The sequence below is a fragment of the Myotis lucifugus genome, unplaced genomic scaffold, assembly GCF_000147115.1.
Source record: "Myotis lucifugus unplaced genomic scaffold, Myoluc2.0 scaffold_62, whole genome shotgun sequence".
Classification (NCBI taxonomy): Eukaryota; Metazoa; Chordata; class Mammalia; order Chiroptera; family Vespertilionidae; genus Myotis; species Myotis lucifugus.
In genome coordinates, this window is record NW_005871110.1 from 3,132,710 (window position 1) to 3,149,481 (window position 16,772).

Below are 16,772 nucleotides of genomic sequence, written 5' to 3' on the forward strand. Positions count from 1 at the left end.
TTTTTTGGGGGGGAAAAAAAATACAACCGAAATTTTTTATCTCCTTCTCCGAAAAAAAAAAAAAATATTCTCAGATTCCCCCGAAGTTTTTAGGGCGAGGGTCTGTCTTCATCTCCTACAGGAGAAAAAAGAATTTTTTTTTTTTTTTTTAAGACGTTACGCCCCCCCCTCATTTTTTTTGGAAAAAACCCCCTCTGTTACCTGCCTTTTAAATGTCCCCACCCCCCTGGGGGGGGAGGTATTTCTTGGTTTAATTTTTGTTGCCCCCATCTTTCTTTTTGGTGGGGGGGGCCCCCCCCCCCCCCTCCCCCCCCCCGCCATAGGCCTTGATCACCAGCCAGGCCAAGGGACCCCACCCATGCATGAATTCGTGCACTGGGCCTCTAGTTTAATATAAATGCAAACACTTATTTCATATAAAAGTTATAAGTATACAATATGTGTTATGGGCTGAATTGCGCGTCCCTGTCCCCCCAATTCATGTTAAACTCCTAATCCTCAATACATCAGAATGTGAATAGAGATAAGTTATTTAAAGGAGCAATTAAGTTAAAATTAGGTCCTTAGAGTGGACCTTAATCCAATATGACTGGTATTCTTACAAGAGGAAGAGATTTGGACACACAGAGAGACCAAGAGATGACCATGTGAGGACACAGTGAGAGAACAGCCATTTGCAGTCCAAGGAGAGAGGCCTCAGAAGAAACCAGCACCTTGATCTTGGACTTCTAGCCTCCAGAATTATAAGGAAATAAATATCAACCTTGGTATTTTATTATGGCAGCCCTAGCAAACATGATACAATTGTACTTCAGGAAACCTCATAAACAAAATCAAAAGATATAGTAACCTAGGAAAACGTTGGTTAACATGTAAGATAGACAGAGAAGGGCCTAGAATCAACTATGCTCCACTAATAGTGAGCATATCAAGCACCCAGATCTTGGTCTGAAATACCATCTTCCAATAAAAGAAACTTCGGCCTCTTGGAGAAATAGCTGATTCTAGGAGTGAGGCAGGAAGTACACAGTAGGAGCCTGGTACATCATGTAGTGCCAGAAAGTAACAAATTGCTTAAAAAACAAAACAAAAACAACCCTCACAATTATGGAGCTGTGTCAGAGGGGCATAGGAACCAGCTAAAAATCTCACAATGTTCAAAGCTTTGAGCAACAAAATAAAGTATTACTGGAATAGAAACCAAGTGTAAAATAAACACATGAGTTCATAGTGATACAAATAAATCATTGAATGAATAAATCACGAGGGGAATATAGACAAATCTCCAGTGCAGAAGAATTCCAAATAATTTATGTAGATACTGCACCCTCAAGGTGGAGCATAGCTCCCCACTGAAGTGTGGCCTGTGCATAGTGACTTCCTTCTGAAGAGTACAGCATGGAAGAGGGGGAGGGGGAGTAGCTCTGCTGTGGCAAATCCAACAAGCACTACCTCAGCCTGGTGGTCAAGGTTAACATCAAGAGGGATAAGTCATGTTGATAGCATGTGTCCTTGATATACTACAGTGAAGCAGTGCTTGACCTCTGTGGTCTTCCTCCCCAAAACCCATACCTCAGACTAATCACGAGGAAAACATCAGCCAAATTCCAGTAGAGGGGCCTCCTACAATTAACTTGACCAATACTCCTTTAAGCTGTCAAAGGTCATTTCCCAAGAAAACTCTGAGAAACTGTTACGGCCAAGAAGAGCTAAAGAAAAGGGGGATATATGTAATACTTTCAACAATAAAGATTTTTTTTAAAAAAAAGAATAGCTAAGGAGGCAAGAAACAGTTAATGCAATTCTCAATGGGATCCCTGGACAGAAAAAAAGGATACTAGGTAAAAACTGAAGAAATCTGAGTAAAGTATGAACTTCAGTTAATACATATTAATATTGGTTTTTAATTGTGACCATACTAATCCAAGATGTTAATAATAGGGGAAACTTGGTGCAAGGTATATGGGAACTATGCTCTCTTCCCAGCTTTTCTATAAAACTTAAAACTATTTGAAAATAAATGATTCTTTTTAAAAAATAGTCAAAAACCACAAGTAGACAACAGGATATCACATACCCCAGGCATCAAAAAGCCAGTAAACACTTGGAAGAAATTCATACTTACTGGTGTTCAGAAATGCACATTAAAACATATATGAAATCATTATTTTATTTAGCTGGCAAACTTGTTTTGTGTGATAATTGGCAATGTGTAGGAATGTAAAGTAGAACTACCCCTCTGGAGGGCATTTTATTTTGGTAATAGGTTTAAGTGTGTGTATTTGAAGCAACAACATCACAATCAGAAAGTGAACATCAATATACACAGATGTGTTTTTCACAGTATTATGTGCAATAGCCAAAACCTGGAGATTAACCAAATGTGATCAATGTAGGATTGTTTAAATAAACAATGGGAATCTCAATGTAGAATGTAATGATGAATAATACAGTAGAATATTTAAAGACAAAAAATTCCATGAGGTAACATGTGAAAATGCCTCTTGTAAACCATATATATTCTGTCATGCCATTTCTGTGTCTGTTCTTTCATTATATGTATACTAGAGGCCCAGTGCACGGATTCATGCACATTGAAAGGAAATTAATTAGAAGAAATATTTTAATATCACTATTCGCCCTTTCTCTATATTAGAAGTGTCAACCAAATTCACGATCGACAATGACAGATCGAAACACACGCGTGTAATTGGAACCAGCAAGAGCTTAACCTTTTATATATGTACACACACACACACACACACATATAGAAAAAACTTGCTTAATTAGACCTGCTTTCTGATTTAGCTACTCTAGCCCAGTGAAGCACCCCAACTTCTCTTTCAGGTAATTGTCAGCAACATAGCAGCAAATATCAACATTACTGTAGATCACGATCACACAGGGAGAACGAAGGGTAAAATGTTTAACTGCAGCAGTGTTTGACTATTCTGCGCAGTGAGAAAACCTGAAGTCATTTTCAAGTTCCACCATTTTGTCTTTTCAATCAGGTCAAATTTCTAAACTTTCTAAATCTCCGTTTTCCGGCTAATAAAAAGAAAATAGGATTCTACCGAGTCTCCTATCTACCTACTCCAGGACTTCTGTAAGGATCAAATGAGATGAGGCACGTGAAAATGTTTCACAGACATTTGGTTAAAGTGTAAAATGTTTGTACCTGGCTGTAAAGCAAGTCGTGTTCGTGGGCTGAAGAAACTCCAAGGAGGCTAGTAGGAAGAGGAAGCCGGGCGTTGCTACATGACATCGTTACCCGGCACCCACAGCGACCATTTCCGGGCTGGGCTGTGGGCTGTATTTTGCGCCATGGGGTCTTGGCAGCATTGGCTGCAATTTGGTAAGGTGTTGCTCTGGGGTGGTGGCAGAGCCTGTGTCCCACTTGGGTGAAGCTGGGTGTTGGTTTGTGGGCACCAGGTTCGTGGTGCTGGCAGGTGCGCGCCATGGCAGCTCCTGCGTTGAGCTTCTGCCCCCTGGTGGTCAGTGTGCATCATAGCGATTGGTCGGACAGTTGGAGGGACACAGCACATTAGCCTTTTATATATATAGACTCGTGGCCCGGTGCACAAAATTCGTGCACGGGGGAGGGGTTGTTCCTCAGCCTGGCCTTCACCCTCTCCAATCTGGGACCCCTCGAAGGATGTCCTACTGCCGATTTACAGGGATTGAGCCTAAACCGGCAGTCGGACATCCCTCTCACAATCCTAACCGCTCACCTGCCTGCCTGCCTGCCTGATTGACCCTAACCATTCGGCCTGCTCTCCCCCAACTGCCCCCCGTAACTCGCCTGCTTGTCCCCTAATGCCCCCCCGCCAGCCTGATCACCCCCAACTGCCCCCCGTGCCAGTGTGCTTGCCTCCAACTGCCTCCCCTGCCAGCCTGCTCACCCCCACCTCCCCTCCCCACTGGCCTGCTCGCCACCAACTGCCCCCCTGCTGGCCTGCTCACTCCAAACTGCCCCCCTCGCTGTCCTGTTCACCTCCAACTGATCCCCACTGCCGGCCTGCTCGCCCCCAACTGGCCCCTCTACTGGTCTGCTTACCCCCAATGGCCCTGCCCCCCACCAGCCTGATCACCCACAACTGCCCTCCCCTCTTGGCCTCTAACTGCCTCTACCTCGGCCCCACCACCATGGCTTTGTCCAGAAGAACATCCGGAAGGTCTCCTCGAAGGTCTCCCAGTCTAATTAGCATATTACCCTTTTATTAGTATAGATATGTACACATCTCTTGGATCTGGGATTTGGTGAAATAATCTTAACAGAAGGCATTAAAATAAGTCCTGTTTGTGATTTAGTAATTTTATAAATGCTTAAAGAGTTATTTTAATGCATATCGTAATAAATATATCAAGTATTGTTTCCAAGCACTGTCATTATAATTAGAAGTGAAGGATCGCTTTTTCACTGTTACAAATTGTGTGTGTGTGTGTGTGTGTGTGTGTGTGTTATTTTTAAAGTATACTACACATATAATAGTAGGATTTTGCATACACTAAAGTTCTGTCTATGGTTATCTCTGAATAGTAGGGTTGGGACAACGTTTTCTTTTTTCTTTCTGTTTTCTGCATTTTCCAAATGTTCTTCAAAGAACCACAGAATATTTTTTGTGATAAAAAAATGTTTTAGCCTTGGCCTGTGTGGCTTATTTGGTTGTGCATCATCCCTGGCACCAAAATGTTGCCGGTTTGGTTCCGTCAGGGCACATGCTCAGGTTTTGGGCTTGATGCCTGGTAGGGGGCATACAGGAGGCAGATGATCGATGTTTCTATCTCTCCCTCTCTTTCTAAAAATCAATAAAAGTATTCAAGAAAAGAAAGAAAAAATGGTTTAAATGGCAATTTTTAAAAAATCTTTTTTCCATAAAACTGTATCTGGAAATATTAAAATCATTTTTTTGTTGTTTCTTAAAAGTCCCTATTTATTTTGCATTTCTGAGTAATTTAGTTTATACACAAGTTTGCTTTCATACACATTTACACTGTCATATGTTTTCCATGTACTTTCTACTTTTCTGTTAGTTGATATTTTCATGAGCTGTTGAAAGCATTATTTGATTAGTCTTCTCATACTTTTTACTTGTAGGTTGGTGTTTGGAATGCTGTATCCTGCATATTATTCATACAAAGCTGTGAAATCAAAAAATGTGAAGGAATATGTAAGTATAGTTTTCTGAGTGATTAATTTTATTTTAATGTATCCATTACATACAAGACTAGAAAAACTCATTATTTTAGAAATGGCTGGCATAATGTTTTGGGTTAAAAATGTGATATAAATGTGGAGTACTGAAAACTAGTCTGTTTTTAAACTAATTTTCAGTAGAATTCTAAAGTAGGAAATAAAAAATAGTGCATTGTCAATTGACATTTAAATAAATCTAATTCCCAAATGAATAATTACATGTCTCTTACTCACGTAGTTTGTAAGTTCCAGTATAATTAAGAGGTTGGGGGATTGTCTGGTTTTTTAGCCTTATAAATTTATAGGTATATTACTAGTATATTTCTTCAGCCTCAAAACCTTTTCCCTCTTTCATAGTTGTTCTGTTACTTTCTAATTGATTTAAAAATGCAGATACCTCATCATTACTGACAATTGTAATCAGCAGTTTGCTTGCTATTTGTATGGACTTAACTATTCTGGATATTTTATATTAATGGAATCATATGTGACCTTTTTGTGTCTGGCTTCTTTCACTTAGCCTGTTTTCAAGATTCGTCCACATTATAGCATGCATGTATTAGTATTTTATTCCTTTTATGGCTGAATAATATTCCACAGTATGCATATACAACATTGTTTCTCCATTCATCCGTTGATGGACATCTGGATTATTTTTACCTTTTGTCTATTATGAATAGTGTCACTATTAAGCTCTTACATTTATATAATTCCCTACCAATTTCAAAATTAACACAGTCCTATGGTTCAGAAATCTGAAATGGATCAACAGGGCTACATTCCTCCTGGGGGCTCTAGTGGAAAATCTGTTTACTTACCTTTTCAAGCTTCTACAGGCTGCCCACATTCCTTGGCTTAAGGCTCTATTCCTCCATCTTCAAAGTGAGAAATGTTGGGCTGAGTCCTCACGCTGTGATCTCTCTGGTTCTCTCTTCTGCCTCCCTCTTCCACTTAGGAAGACTCTGGTGATTACAGTGGGCTCACCTGAGTAATCCAAGATCCTCTCCCCAACTCAAGGTCACCTGATTAGCAACCTGAATTCTCCTTTACGTGTAACCTATCATATTCACACATTTCAGGGTGGGATGTGGACCTTTTGAGGGAGGGGGATATTATTCTTCAGACCACAATATCTCACTGGTCCTCACTACAACTCTATAAAGTAGGCAGAAAAATATTCCAATATTATAGACTCAGAGCAGTGAATTAACTTGCTCAGGGTCACATGGATCATTAAAGAAGGAATGGATATCTTCTGTTTGTAATATTTTATTCTTTCTTTTCTACCATGCTACCTTTAGAAAATTAGGTGAGGATCTAGCTTCACAAAAAAAGTGGAAATAGCTTTCACAGCCAGCCAGTGAATGTGCTTCTGATTAATTCCACGGCAGGTCTTCAGGGGCCACAACTATATGGGTATTTTCTAAGAAGAGCAGTGAGGCAGCTTAACCAGTTCTAGAGCAGGACCCATGAGCAACTAAATGAAATAGAATCAAAATGGTAGAAAATGAAATTGGAAGTCTTTGAAAGTTCTGTAAAGTCTTGGCAGTTCTTTAAGTATTTCTAACCTAAATTTATTTCTGACAAAAATTTTCTTGCTGAGTTTCATCTAAACTTAGTTATCCAATGTAACCTTCAATTACAACAGTTTTACCAGCAGTCTGTTCTCAGAAAGTTTTCCTGTATGGTGATCCCCATCCAAATTTGCTTTGTCTGTTCGTTTTTTAGCAAAATTAACCTTCTTAAAATTTCCCTATTTTATTTTTAACAGCCTCTTATACTATCTGTTATGTTATTTATTTGGTTTTGTTTGTCTTCCCCACCATACTTTTGTTAACTGCTATAGTTCCCTACCTAGAATAGTATATGGTAGGCACTCAATATTTTTTGAATGAATGAATAAATAAGGAATAAGAGTTGACTTTTAAGTCTATATCAAACACTAAATTGTGTTTACAGGAGCATGTATACTTCTTAAGTAGATTGGTCTAGTTTCTCAGCTTTGCTGCTGGGGTAAGGAGTATACAATCTAGTCCCACTTATCCCAAAGCCCACTTTCTTTGAGGTATTTGGTTATTAACCTAAATTCCACTGATACCTGCTTCAAAATTATTTTCAGAAAGCAACATTTTTTATTAATTTACTTTTTCCCACCGTAACTACTACCATTCCCTGTAAGCCTTCAAATAGTAGATTGCACCTGATAAAACAGATGGCTGTGTTCAAATCAAAACACATGGAAAGTGCTGTATATTTTGGCAACCTTCCTTTCTTCCTTTGCCTATTTTTAAAAGAGAGCTTTCCTAGGATATAATTTCCTGTATAGTGTGGCTGATATGGCCTACTTAAAGTCTTTCAGTCTTGCAGTAATTGAAATGTAAACTTACTGAAGAATTAGTATGGTTTGCAAATTTTTTCAAGCTTATACCATTTCATGACTTGAAAATAGTGTGTTTACTTCCAAGTGGTGTGTAATTGCTGTAGCTTTTCTAGGAAACCAGTGTTTTTATTCTAAGAATGTTGAAGAAAGTGGCAATGAAAAGATTGTCTAACAGCACATAAAAATCAAAATCAGACATTTGGTCCTGAGATTTACTGTGAGCAAGAACAAAGAACAGGGAAAACTCTGTGAGATTAGTCCTTTCAAAGGCTAAAATGGCCCTCTAAAACTCTGTTGACTTGGGTTTTGAAAGTGACCTAATTTTTGGCTGAGTATTTGGGTGATATGAAAATGAACAAACATACCACATACTGGTTCTTATCAATTGTTAAAATCTGAAGTTGCTTACTAGATTTAGGGTGGAGGAAAAAACACTGAAGAACTTCTCTTTATTGTCAAAAAGTGTTCCTTAGGAATCTTTTCATATTTTGCATTAAAAAAATTCATTTGGTTCAAGGATTGTAATAATGTAGGTAGTGTAAAGATTAACCCACTGATTAAAGTGGAATATAAAATTTTTTTTTTGAAAATTGGTTTTGTCAGGCCACATACTTATCTGTTTATTTTCCATTCTGATATTCTTAGTTTTTATTTTTATTAAGGTTGTATTTCTTTATAATTTTAAAATCAAAGATTTTTCAAGACTTACTATGAAAAACAGCAGTTTCCTACCCTCTCCTCATCTCCAGTGGCAACTACTTTCAACTCTTTTATCTGAATCCTTTAGTGTATGTATTTTCATATCTAATTAACATGCTTATACTTTTGCTATTTTTTAATTTTTCACATGCACATCATCAGTTGCCTTCCTTCTAATAAAGATGACTTAGTAGTTGCTACGTTCTGGTGGGGGCTCTAAGTATTCAATTTATAAACTTTTACTTGGTTCCTATTAGCCCTACTCTACACTGTGCAGGAGATTTGCAAATCCAGAGAACCTTTGATTCACTCTTTCCAGAGACTAAGCCTCAGAATTGGGCTGCGGGAAAGAGGGGTACCATCAGACAGCTAAAATAGGAGGGCAGTTGTGCCACCAGTTCTTGAGCCTTTTTTTGGGAGTTTTGCAGTGAAAGTTAGGATTGCAGTTTTTCCCACTGTTGGCTAATACTCAGTTTTCTCAGGCCTCCTAAGTCACTTCTCATCCATTTCCTTCCTAGCTCCACAAATTTGATGTTCTCTTCTCTTCTATATCCTTCTGAACTTGGGTCTTTTAAAAATATCCGCTTACTGTTGTTTTAATCAGATTTGTGGTGAGGATGCAATTAAATGTGTATATTCAGTCTACCGTCTTCACCCAGACTTCCAAATTGACCTTGTTAGTGGGATACTGTGGTTGAATTATTATGTGATACCAAGTAAGACTTACTTTATCATTAACATTGATTTTAAATGTGTTCACATAAGAGATAGGTTTAATGGTAATTTACATCATTTTTTTATCTTTGACAATAATTTCAAATTTTAATTTTAGCTGACAAACAATGAATACATGTGTATCTTGTCTTGAGTTATAGTTGTTTATAAATCAGGTTTTGATAAAAATCACAATTTTCACTTTGAACAGTAAATGAAATTACTTGGAACAGTTCATTATCCTTTAATGAAGTAAATGTACTTATATTTACCTAAACTAGTGATGAGTATTCTTTGTAAGCTTAATTTTTGATGTGTCAGGTTTACCTATTTTATATGTAATACATATCAGTATGTAACTTAGCTGCTGAAATAATTGATAGTGTTGTTATTATCAAGTGAGATACTCTACCTTATGTTTTCTAAACACACTTTCTTCATGGACATCTCAGGATCATTAGTTACATTGGATCCATTTTAGAAAACAAGTGGTAAACTTGAATAAGGTTGTCGAATTGGAGAGCTTTCAATGAATGCCCAACACAGTTTCTTCTAAAATTTTGGCATGTGAATTAGCATACCCCTTCACCTTTATGAAGTAAACTGAAAGCATCCTCACAACTTTCATGCCAAGATGTAGCTGAACAACTGCAGCTGTCTTGTCCTTTTCTAGCTTCCAGGGCAAGTACCTTGAAAAACAGACATAAAGGAAAAACAATTCTCACGGTAACATTTAAACCTATGAGGCTAAGTCAGGCATTTGCTAATATCTAGGAAAAATTTTACCAACTATCGTGCCAATGGAAATAGATTTTTTAAAAACAGGGACAGAAACCGTTGTTTCCATGAAAGGAAATGTTGTTAAGTAATAAATTGGAGGGAGGCCTAGCCACCTCCACCCTAATCCCTAGTGATGGAACAGCTTAAAATCATAAAAGCTACAGCAACCGAAAAACTCAGCTGCCACCACCCTCCCCGCAGGGAGAACTGTGTGCAGAGGCAGCCAGTGTTCTGCCTCCCCCTAATCTGTTCGGAAATAACCACAAACTCACTACTTTGAAGAAAAACCCCAATAAGTTCCAAAAGGGAGGAATAATAATTGAATACAAGAAAAAATATAAAAATGCAATACTAGATGAATTAAAAAATTAAAATGGCAGTGATACGTTCAGATTCTTGAATATGATAGATTTCTAAGCCTTTATTTTGAAAAGGAAGTGAAAAAATGAAACATTAAATTCACAAAGCAAGAAAAATATCAAAATTAAAGGAATTTGTAAAAAGTAGGCTGAATAAAAAGGCAGAGATAAAAATATAAAATTGGGAGAATTACAGTATCTAAGAGGTGTTCCCCTTGAAAAAGTCTAATAAGATACATACTTGAAATAGCTGAGATAGAGAGAAGAGTAGAAAAAAGGTCTGACAAAATGTGAAACAAGAGAGGGGTTAAGTAAACAATGATAAATTTGACAGTAAATACTAGACTACCTAATTTTTTTTAATTTAAAAATAGAATTTTTTCTAATAATGAAAGGCATAGCAGGTCTTTTTCCTTTTTGGCTAAAGGTTACATTATTCATGCAGGAAAATCTTCTCTTTTACACAATCCAGGATATACCTTTGGAATGTTCAGCTACATACATCATCTTTCCACTACGTAATTTTAGAAATATAGTGTTTTACCAGCTACAGCTGTAATAATCAGATTGTCAGCCATATTGCCATCACACTACGAAAGGGCCCTCTAAAAATATAAAAGCTAGAGCAGTTCCTGAAGATTTTAGCTAAGTAAGAAAACTAAAATCTTTCCCAAAACCTCATGTAATTTTTAAAAGCTCATGAGATGTTACTTCAGAAATGTAATAGAATTGCAAGGTGAAGTTCTTTTTTAAAGCTATAAAATATTTAAAATATATTGAATTATATAAATATATAAAATTTTGTCTTGCTGTTGGCTATCAGAATATAGATTGATTCTTTAAAAAAAAATAAAACCACAAATCCAACTACTAGTAAAATAAAAGGTTTTGAAAACACAGAAATAGATTGAGTCTAGTGGTTTCATTTTAAAATACTACTTTAACTTCCAAAGGTTTCCAACAGGCATCTTTTAAATGAAGACCTAACACTTCAGTTTTATTATTATATCCTTCTTGAGAAGATTAGCAAAGTAAATTATGGAAGCCAACTGGGGAAGTTTTTGTTTGAATATAACATCAGCCTCGTAATCAACCTTCTTACCTTCTCTCTGTAGGAGGCAGATTTAGACTTGCTCTTAGGGAACAGTCTAAGGGCACTTCCTCCTTGGGAAGGGAGGGAGAGTTCACCGAGTGGCCACTCTTGAGATAACTGGGGTCTTGGGTTTTGGGGTAGTCAACAGGGACCGTCCTCACGGAACTTCCCGGTGGAAGAGCCTGAAGGCTTCCCTTTCCTGAGTAGTTTGCTCTAAGCTTTTGTCTGCTCAATTGCTAGACATAAACAGGGCCTCTGAAAACTGGACTAAAGGCCCAGCTTTTGTTTGTTTGTTTGTTTGTTTGTTTTAATGATGATGTGCCTAAACAGTGTTATGAAAATAAGGGTACATTTTAACTTTTTACACTTAACAAATTGCCACACAAAACTGAGTCCATCATCTTTTCTCCAAACCCCAGCCTCTTCTGACATTCCGTTTATGAATGATATCACCTTTCTCTGCCTGATGCCACCAGAACGTGCACAGAGTAGCCTCCCACTGCAGTGTTCCTCTCACTTTAAGGGGCATAGGATTGCCCCTGAGATCTGTTAAAATGCAGATTCTGATTTAGTTCGCATGGCCTGCGTTTGAGATTTTGCATTTCTAACAAGCTCCCAGGTGATGCCAGTGCTGCTGGTCTATAGACCACAGTTCAGGTAGCAAGACTTTTGTTGTGCATGTTCTCAACAGTGGTTACACATCAAAAACTCTCATGGAGCTTTGGACCCCCTCGCTGCCCTCTCTCTGCACATTGTGATGATGGGGCCTAGGAATCTATATAAATTTTTTTAATCCCCAAGTAATTCTTAGCAAAAAACAAGGTGAAAATCATTTACGGGTATCCTATTTTATTGTGAAAGTGAATGTAATGACCACATTGTGCTTTTTAAACATAAGTTTATGTATGCAGATGGACTTCATCCTAGTTTCCCTGTTGTAGGGCTGGCCATATCCTAAGTTCTGCTTCAGTGAAGTTTCTCTTGAGAATCATCCATCTTGCTTTCTGTGTCTCTCCCCAGCCTTTGTTCTCCTCCCTGTGTTTACCCAGGGCCTTCATGCTGTCCTGCACTCTGGCACTCGGCCAGCCCTTCCTTACCCCAAGTAGCCTGTGTTCCATCACTCGCCTCTCTCTGCACTCACCCCAATGTGAACCTCAGTTCTCTATGTGAGGTTGACTGCACATGCTTTTGAAGGAAAGTAATTTAATAACACAGGCTCATTCCAATCATGACAGAGATTGATTCTTCCTATAGTTTTTTCCTACCAATCTTTGCTTCTCAAGAAGGCTATGTTTTATCATGTGGTTTATAAAGGCTGGTTCTTACTATCTGAATGATTATTGCATGTTTAAATATGCTACAAGTTGTACATAGAGAGTGGTATCTTAGCTAGAGTATGAAATTTTTAATTTACTATGTTAGTCATATAACCTTGTCAGTCACCTGGAGAAAGGAGCATACCTTTTAAAAGGCGAAAGATTTATGCGATCTGAAGAGAAACCAGAGAATGGGAAGCATACCTTTTAGTTCACTTGTGAAAATAGCGAGATGGAATTGACTATGTCATGGTAGATTGGGCACAGGGGGACTTTGGTGCCTAAGAAGTGGTTCCAGCCCCAGTGAATACCTCAAGTAGGCAACATAATGGGCCAAGACTTTGTGAACACTAAGGAAAAAAGAAGGTAGGATGACAGTTTAGCATGGAAACTTGGATGACCACTAGGATGTCCATTTAGCCCAGTTTAGTTCTTTCTATCAGGGTAGGCACTTTACCATGCTAACATCTGGAGAAATGCTATGTGGTATTATGAAAAGGGAACTGTGCCTCTTATATTTATTATCCCATGTAAATCAATAGGACTTTAAACAATATAAAAAGTGAATTTCTGGGAATATATCTGGAGAAACCCAAAACACTAATTTGAAAGAATATATGCACCCCTATGTTCATTGCAGCATTATTTACAATAGCCAAGATTTGGAAGCAGCCCAACTGCCCATCAGTAGATGAGTGGATAAAAAAGCTGTGACACATTTACACAATGGAATACTACTCATCCATAAAAATAGAAGGAAATCTTACTTTTTGCAACAGCATGGATGAACCTGAAGAGTATTATACTAAGTAAAATAAGTCAGTCCAAAACCAGTACCGATACCTAGAACAGACTGACAGCTTTCAGATGGGAGGGGTGTTGGGTGCTGGGTGAAAAAGGTGAAGGGATTAAGCAAAGAAAAAATAACTCATAGACATAGACAACAGTATGGTAGTTACCAGAGGAAAAAGGGGTGGAGGGGCAGATAGAAGAAGGTATAATGGTGATGGAGGAAGACTTGACTTGGGGTGGTGAACACACGATACAATGTACAGATGATGATGATGCATTATAGAACTGTACACCTGAAACCTATATAATTTTATTAACCAATGTCACCCCAATAAATTCAATAAAGATTATTTTTAAGAAGTGAAATGTGAATTCTCAGCCAGCATGGACGGAGAGAGTTATTTTGGACAGAGAAGTCATTCCTTCCTAAATTCTGCTCCTGGCAACTATGCCCATAAGCAGTTCCTGTGTTTACACTGCCTTTTCAGCACTTTTTAGAAAATTAATTATCTTCTAGTTTTTAAACATTTTTGCACTTTTTCCTTCTCTCACGTTCCTCAAACTACCAAGGTTGGGGTGAGATACATGAGGCTTCTGTGATTTGAGGGCACTGGAGAAGACCAAGGCAATATTATGACCATATTTCTGGTTACAATCTGCCCCTTTGTAATACCGGGGACATCTATGTAATGTGAGGCTTTCTTCAAAACATCAGGCTCTTCTGGGAGGTCTTTGGCAGTGGTACCTGGAAACTGCAGGTAAACCATGTTGCTGTGAGTTCCGCATCTGAAAATTAACTCCCAAGTAGCTGAGTCCTGAGGAGCTGGAGAAAGTGGAGACATTCTTAAATGGGCAGTGGGGGAAGAAGTTCCCCAAAGTTGAAGAAGCCCAAATCAATCCCAGCCTCACATATTCACCCCCAACACATGCCCCATCTTTAAAAAATAAAAAAGCAAAAAGCTGTTTTCAACCATGGTCTCTCTTCACTTTGAATTGAACTTCAACTAGCTTATTTTCAAGCAAGCTTCTAACTTGGCACAGCCCTGGGAAAAATCCCATAGCTGAACCATCTGGGTTCGATAAAAGAGGGAGTTTTTCTTTTTGATTTCTCACATTTTGTTCCTTTTTGTTTTTTAATGGGGGAAATCATTATGAAGTAACCAAATTATTGCATAATGTTAATGAAATAGGAGAAATCTTTTCAACTCTATACTGTTTCTAAAAAATTCTCTATTAGAAGGTCTCTCTGTGGTCTCCAAAATGTGGTGTAGAATTAATGTTTGGGGTGAGTTGACTTGAGTGAACAACTAATAATGGTCAAAAAATAAAGTTCTCTTTGGGTGGTCTGAAATTCATCAGTGTTTATTTCTTTTGAGACTCAGCAAAGATTTTTTTCCCAGTGAAGCATATTTTAGCATTTTATCCTCTGGATTTACTTAGTGTGGTTATAATTGAAATCATTATGCATATGTAATTTTTCTTTTTTTTCTTAGAGACCAACATTAATTGCTTTATGATTCCAAGAGTCTGAAATTAAGAGATGTTGGAGAGTTGTTGAAAACAACTGTAACAAAATAGGCTATTTTATGTTATGAACTGCTGTTTGCAGTCCAGAGTTACTTGTTTGAATCTTAAAACTAAGAAACTGTTAAGTAAAAGTCTGTTTGTTTTACCAAACTCAGGGTACTAGGTCCTGAGAACGTGATGATAAACAAGACAATTTTGGCCCCTACGGGTTGTTATAGTCAAATAGCAGAGGCAGATGATATGTAAACAATTACACAGATATGCTGCAATGGAAAGTACAGTGCACAAAGCACATACATGACTTGTGGAAGGCTTTCCTTTAGAACTGAATATGAATACAAGGCAAATGAATAATCCTATATAATAAAACCCTAATATACAAATCGACTGAATGGCTGAACGACTGGTCGCTATGACACACACTGAGCACCAGGGGACAGACACTCAATGCAGGAGCTGCCCCCTGGTGGTCAGTGCACTCCCACAGGGGGAGTGCTGCTCAGCCAGAAGCCGGGCTCATGGCTGGCGAGCGCAGTGGTGGTGTGGTGGTGGGAGCCTCTCCCACCTCCACTGCAGGTGGGCAGTAAGGAGTGAGGGGTCCCTGACTGCGAGAGCCCTGGACTGTGAGAGGGATCCCAGACTGTGAGAAGGCACAGGCCAGGCTGAGGGACACACCGTCTCCCCCTTTCACCCCCCCCCCCCTCCTGTGCACTAATTTCATGCACCGGGCCTCTCGTATATAATAAAATAGCAGTTATATGTTGGGTCAAACATTGTTACTCTTATCCTTTTTGGTCTTCTTTTATTAATTCCACCCATGAAAGCTTCTTGAGATTAGGGATGCCTTCACACCAGGGTTTATGATGATTTCCTGTCAAAGGGCTTTGTTTATAATAAGCCCTAAGTAATATTTATCAAATTAACATATCATATAATTTTTATTTTTATCATTCAGGTAATATTTAGTAGTTATGTCACTTAACATATATGGTTGTTGATATTGCTGTTATAATATCACACTAGTCGTAACATAGAAAGAATAAGTTTTATAAAGATACAATTTAAGAAAAATACTTTTTAATTAATATGCCACTGCTGCTGGTATCTCCAGCTACATGCCTCCGCTAGAACATGTTAGTCTCCTATATATTTGGGGCCTATGCATTGCTCTCAGTTTCTGTTATGGAAATCCTAAAGATTGTTTTACAGTTGTAGTTAACTTTTGTTTGCTTTATTTGTTTGTCTGGGGATCTAAATCAGTTTCATAAAAATTGTCTAAGAATGTGAATCATAGAACCTGTTTTGTTAAAAAAAAAAAAGTTAAAAGATCATGAAATGAGGCCAATTTTTCTCTTGGCATCTGGGTAGATAAATGCATACCTATTAAATGGAGCATGGTCTTTTGATAGTAAATTTAGCCTATGGGTATATTCATTTTACAGCATTCACTCAGGCTTAAAATATCCTCTAAGAGAGAGTAAAGCTAAGAACACCATCACATGACTGTCTGGGTTTCTGAAATGCTAAGGCTTTATGAAAGCCTTATGGATTATGAGTAATAATAAAACAAGTGCTGGCTTGTTAAGTAAGATAATCTCTTCTATGCACTATATAACCTAGAATGTGATTTTAGATACTATGGTTTTACATCACAGATGATTCCATAATCATCAAAAGAAGTTGCCTAATTATAATAGTGTATATTCTTAGGAAATAAGTTAATCTGGGTATTTAAATGATTTTAAGATTCCATTTGAGGAATCTTTTATTTATATTAAATGAATGTATTTATCACATTTCTCTAGTCATGAAAAATATAGTGGGTAAAGTATTCCAAGATTGAAATATGACAGCCATTGCATTGTAACCACTTTCAAAAGACATTTATTACCAAATAGGAAAAATGGAAATTACA

At 37.8% G+C, this 16,772-nt stretch overlaps 1 protein-coding gene across 1 annotated transcript in view; it reads left to right on the forward strand.

The window, feature by feature from the left end:
• Positions 1-5,103: 5,103 nt before the first annotated feature.
• The window catches only part of REEP3 (receptor accessory protein 3), a 42,868-nt gene continuing 31,199 nt past the window's right edge, over positions 5,104-16,772 (forward strand). Inside the window, exon 1 of the mRNA XM_023754621.1 lies at positions 5,104-5,171. Coding sequence (XP_023610389.1) covers positions 5,112-5,171 — 60 coding nt within the window. The 5' untranslated portion in view covers positions 5,104-5,111. The remainder of the gene's footprint in view (positions 5,172-16,772) is intronic.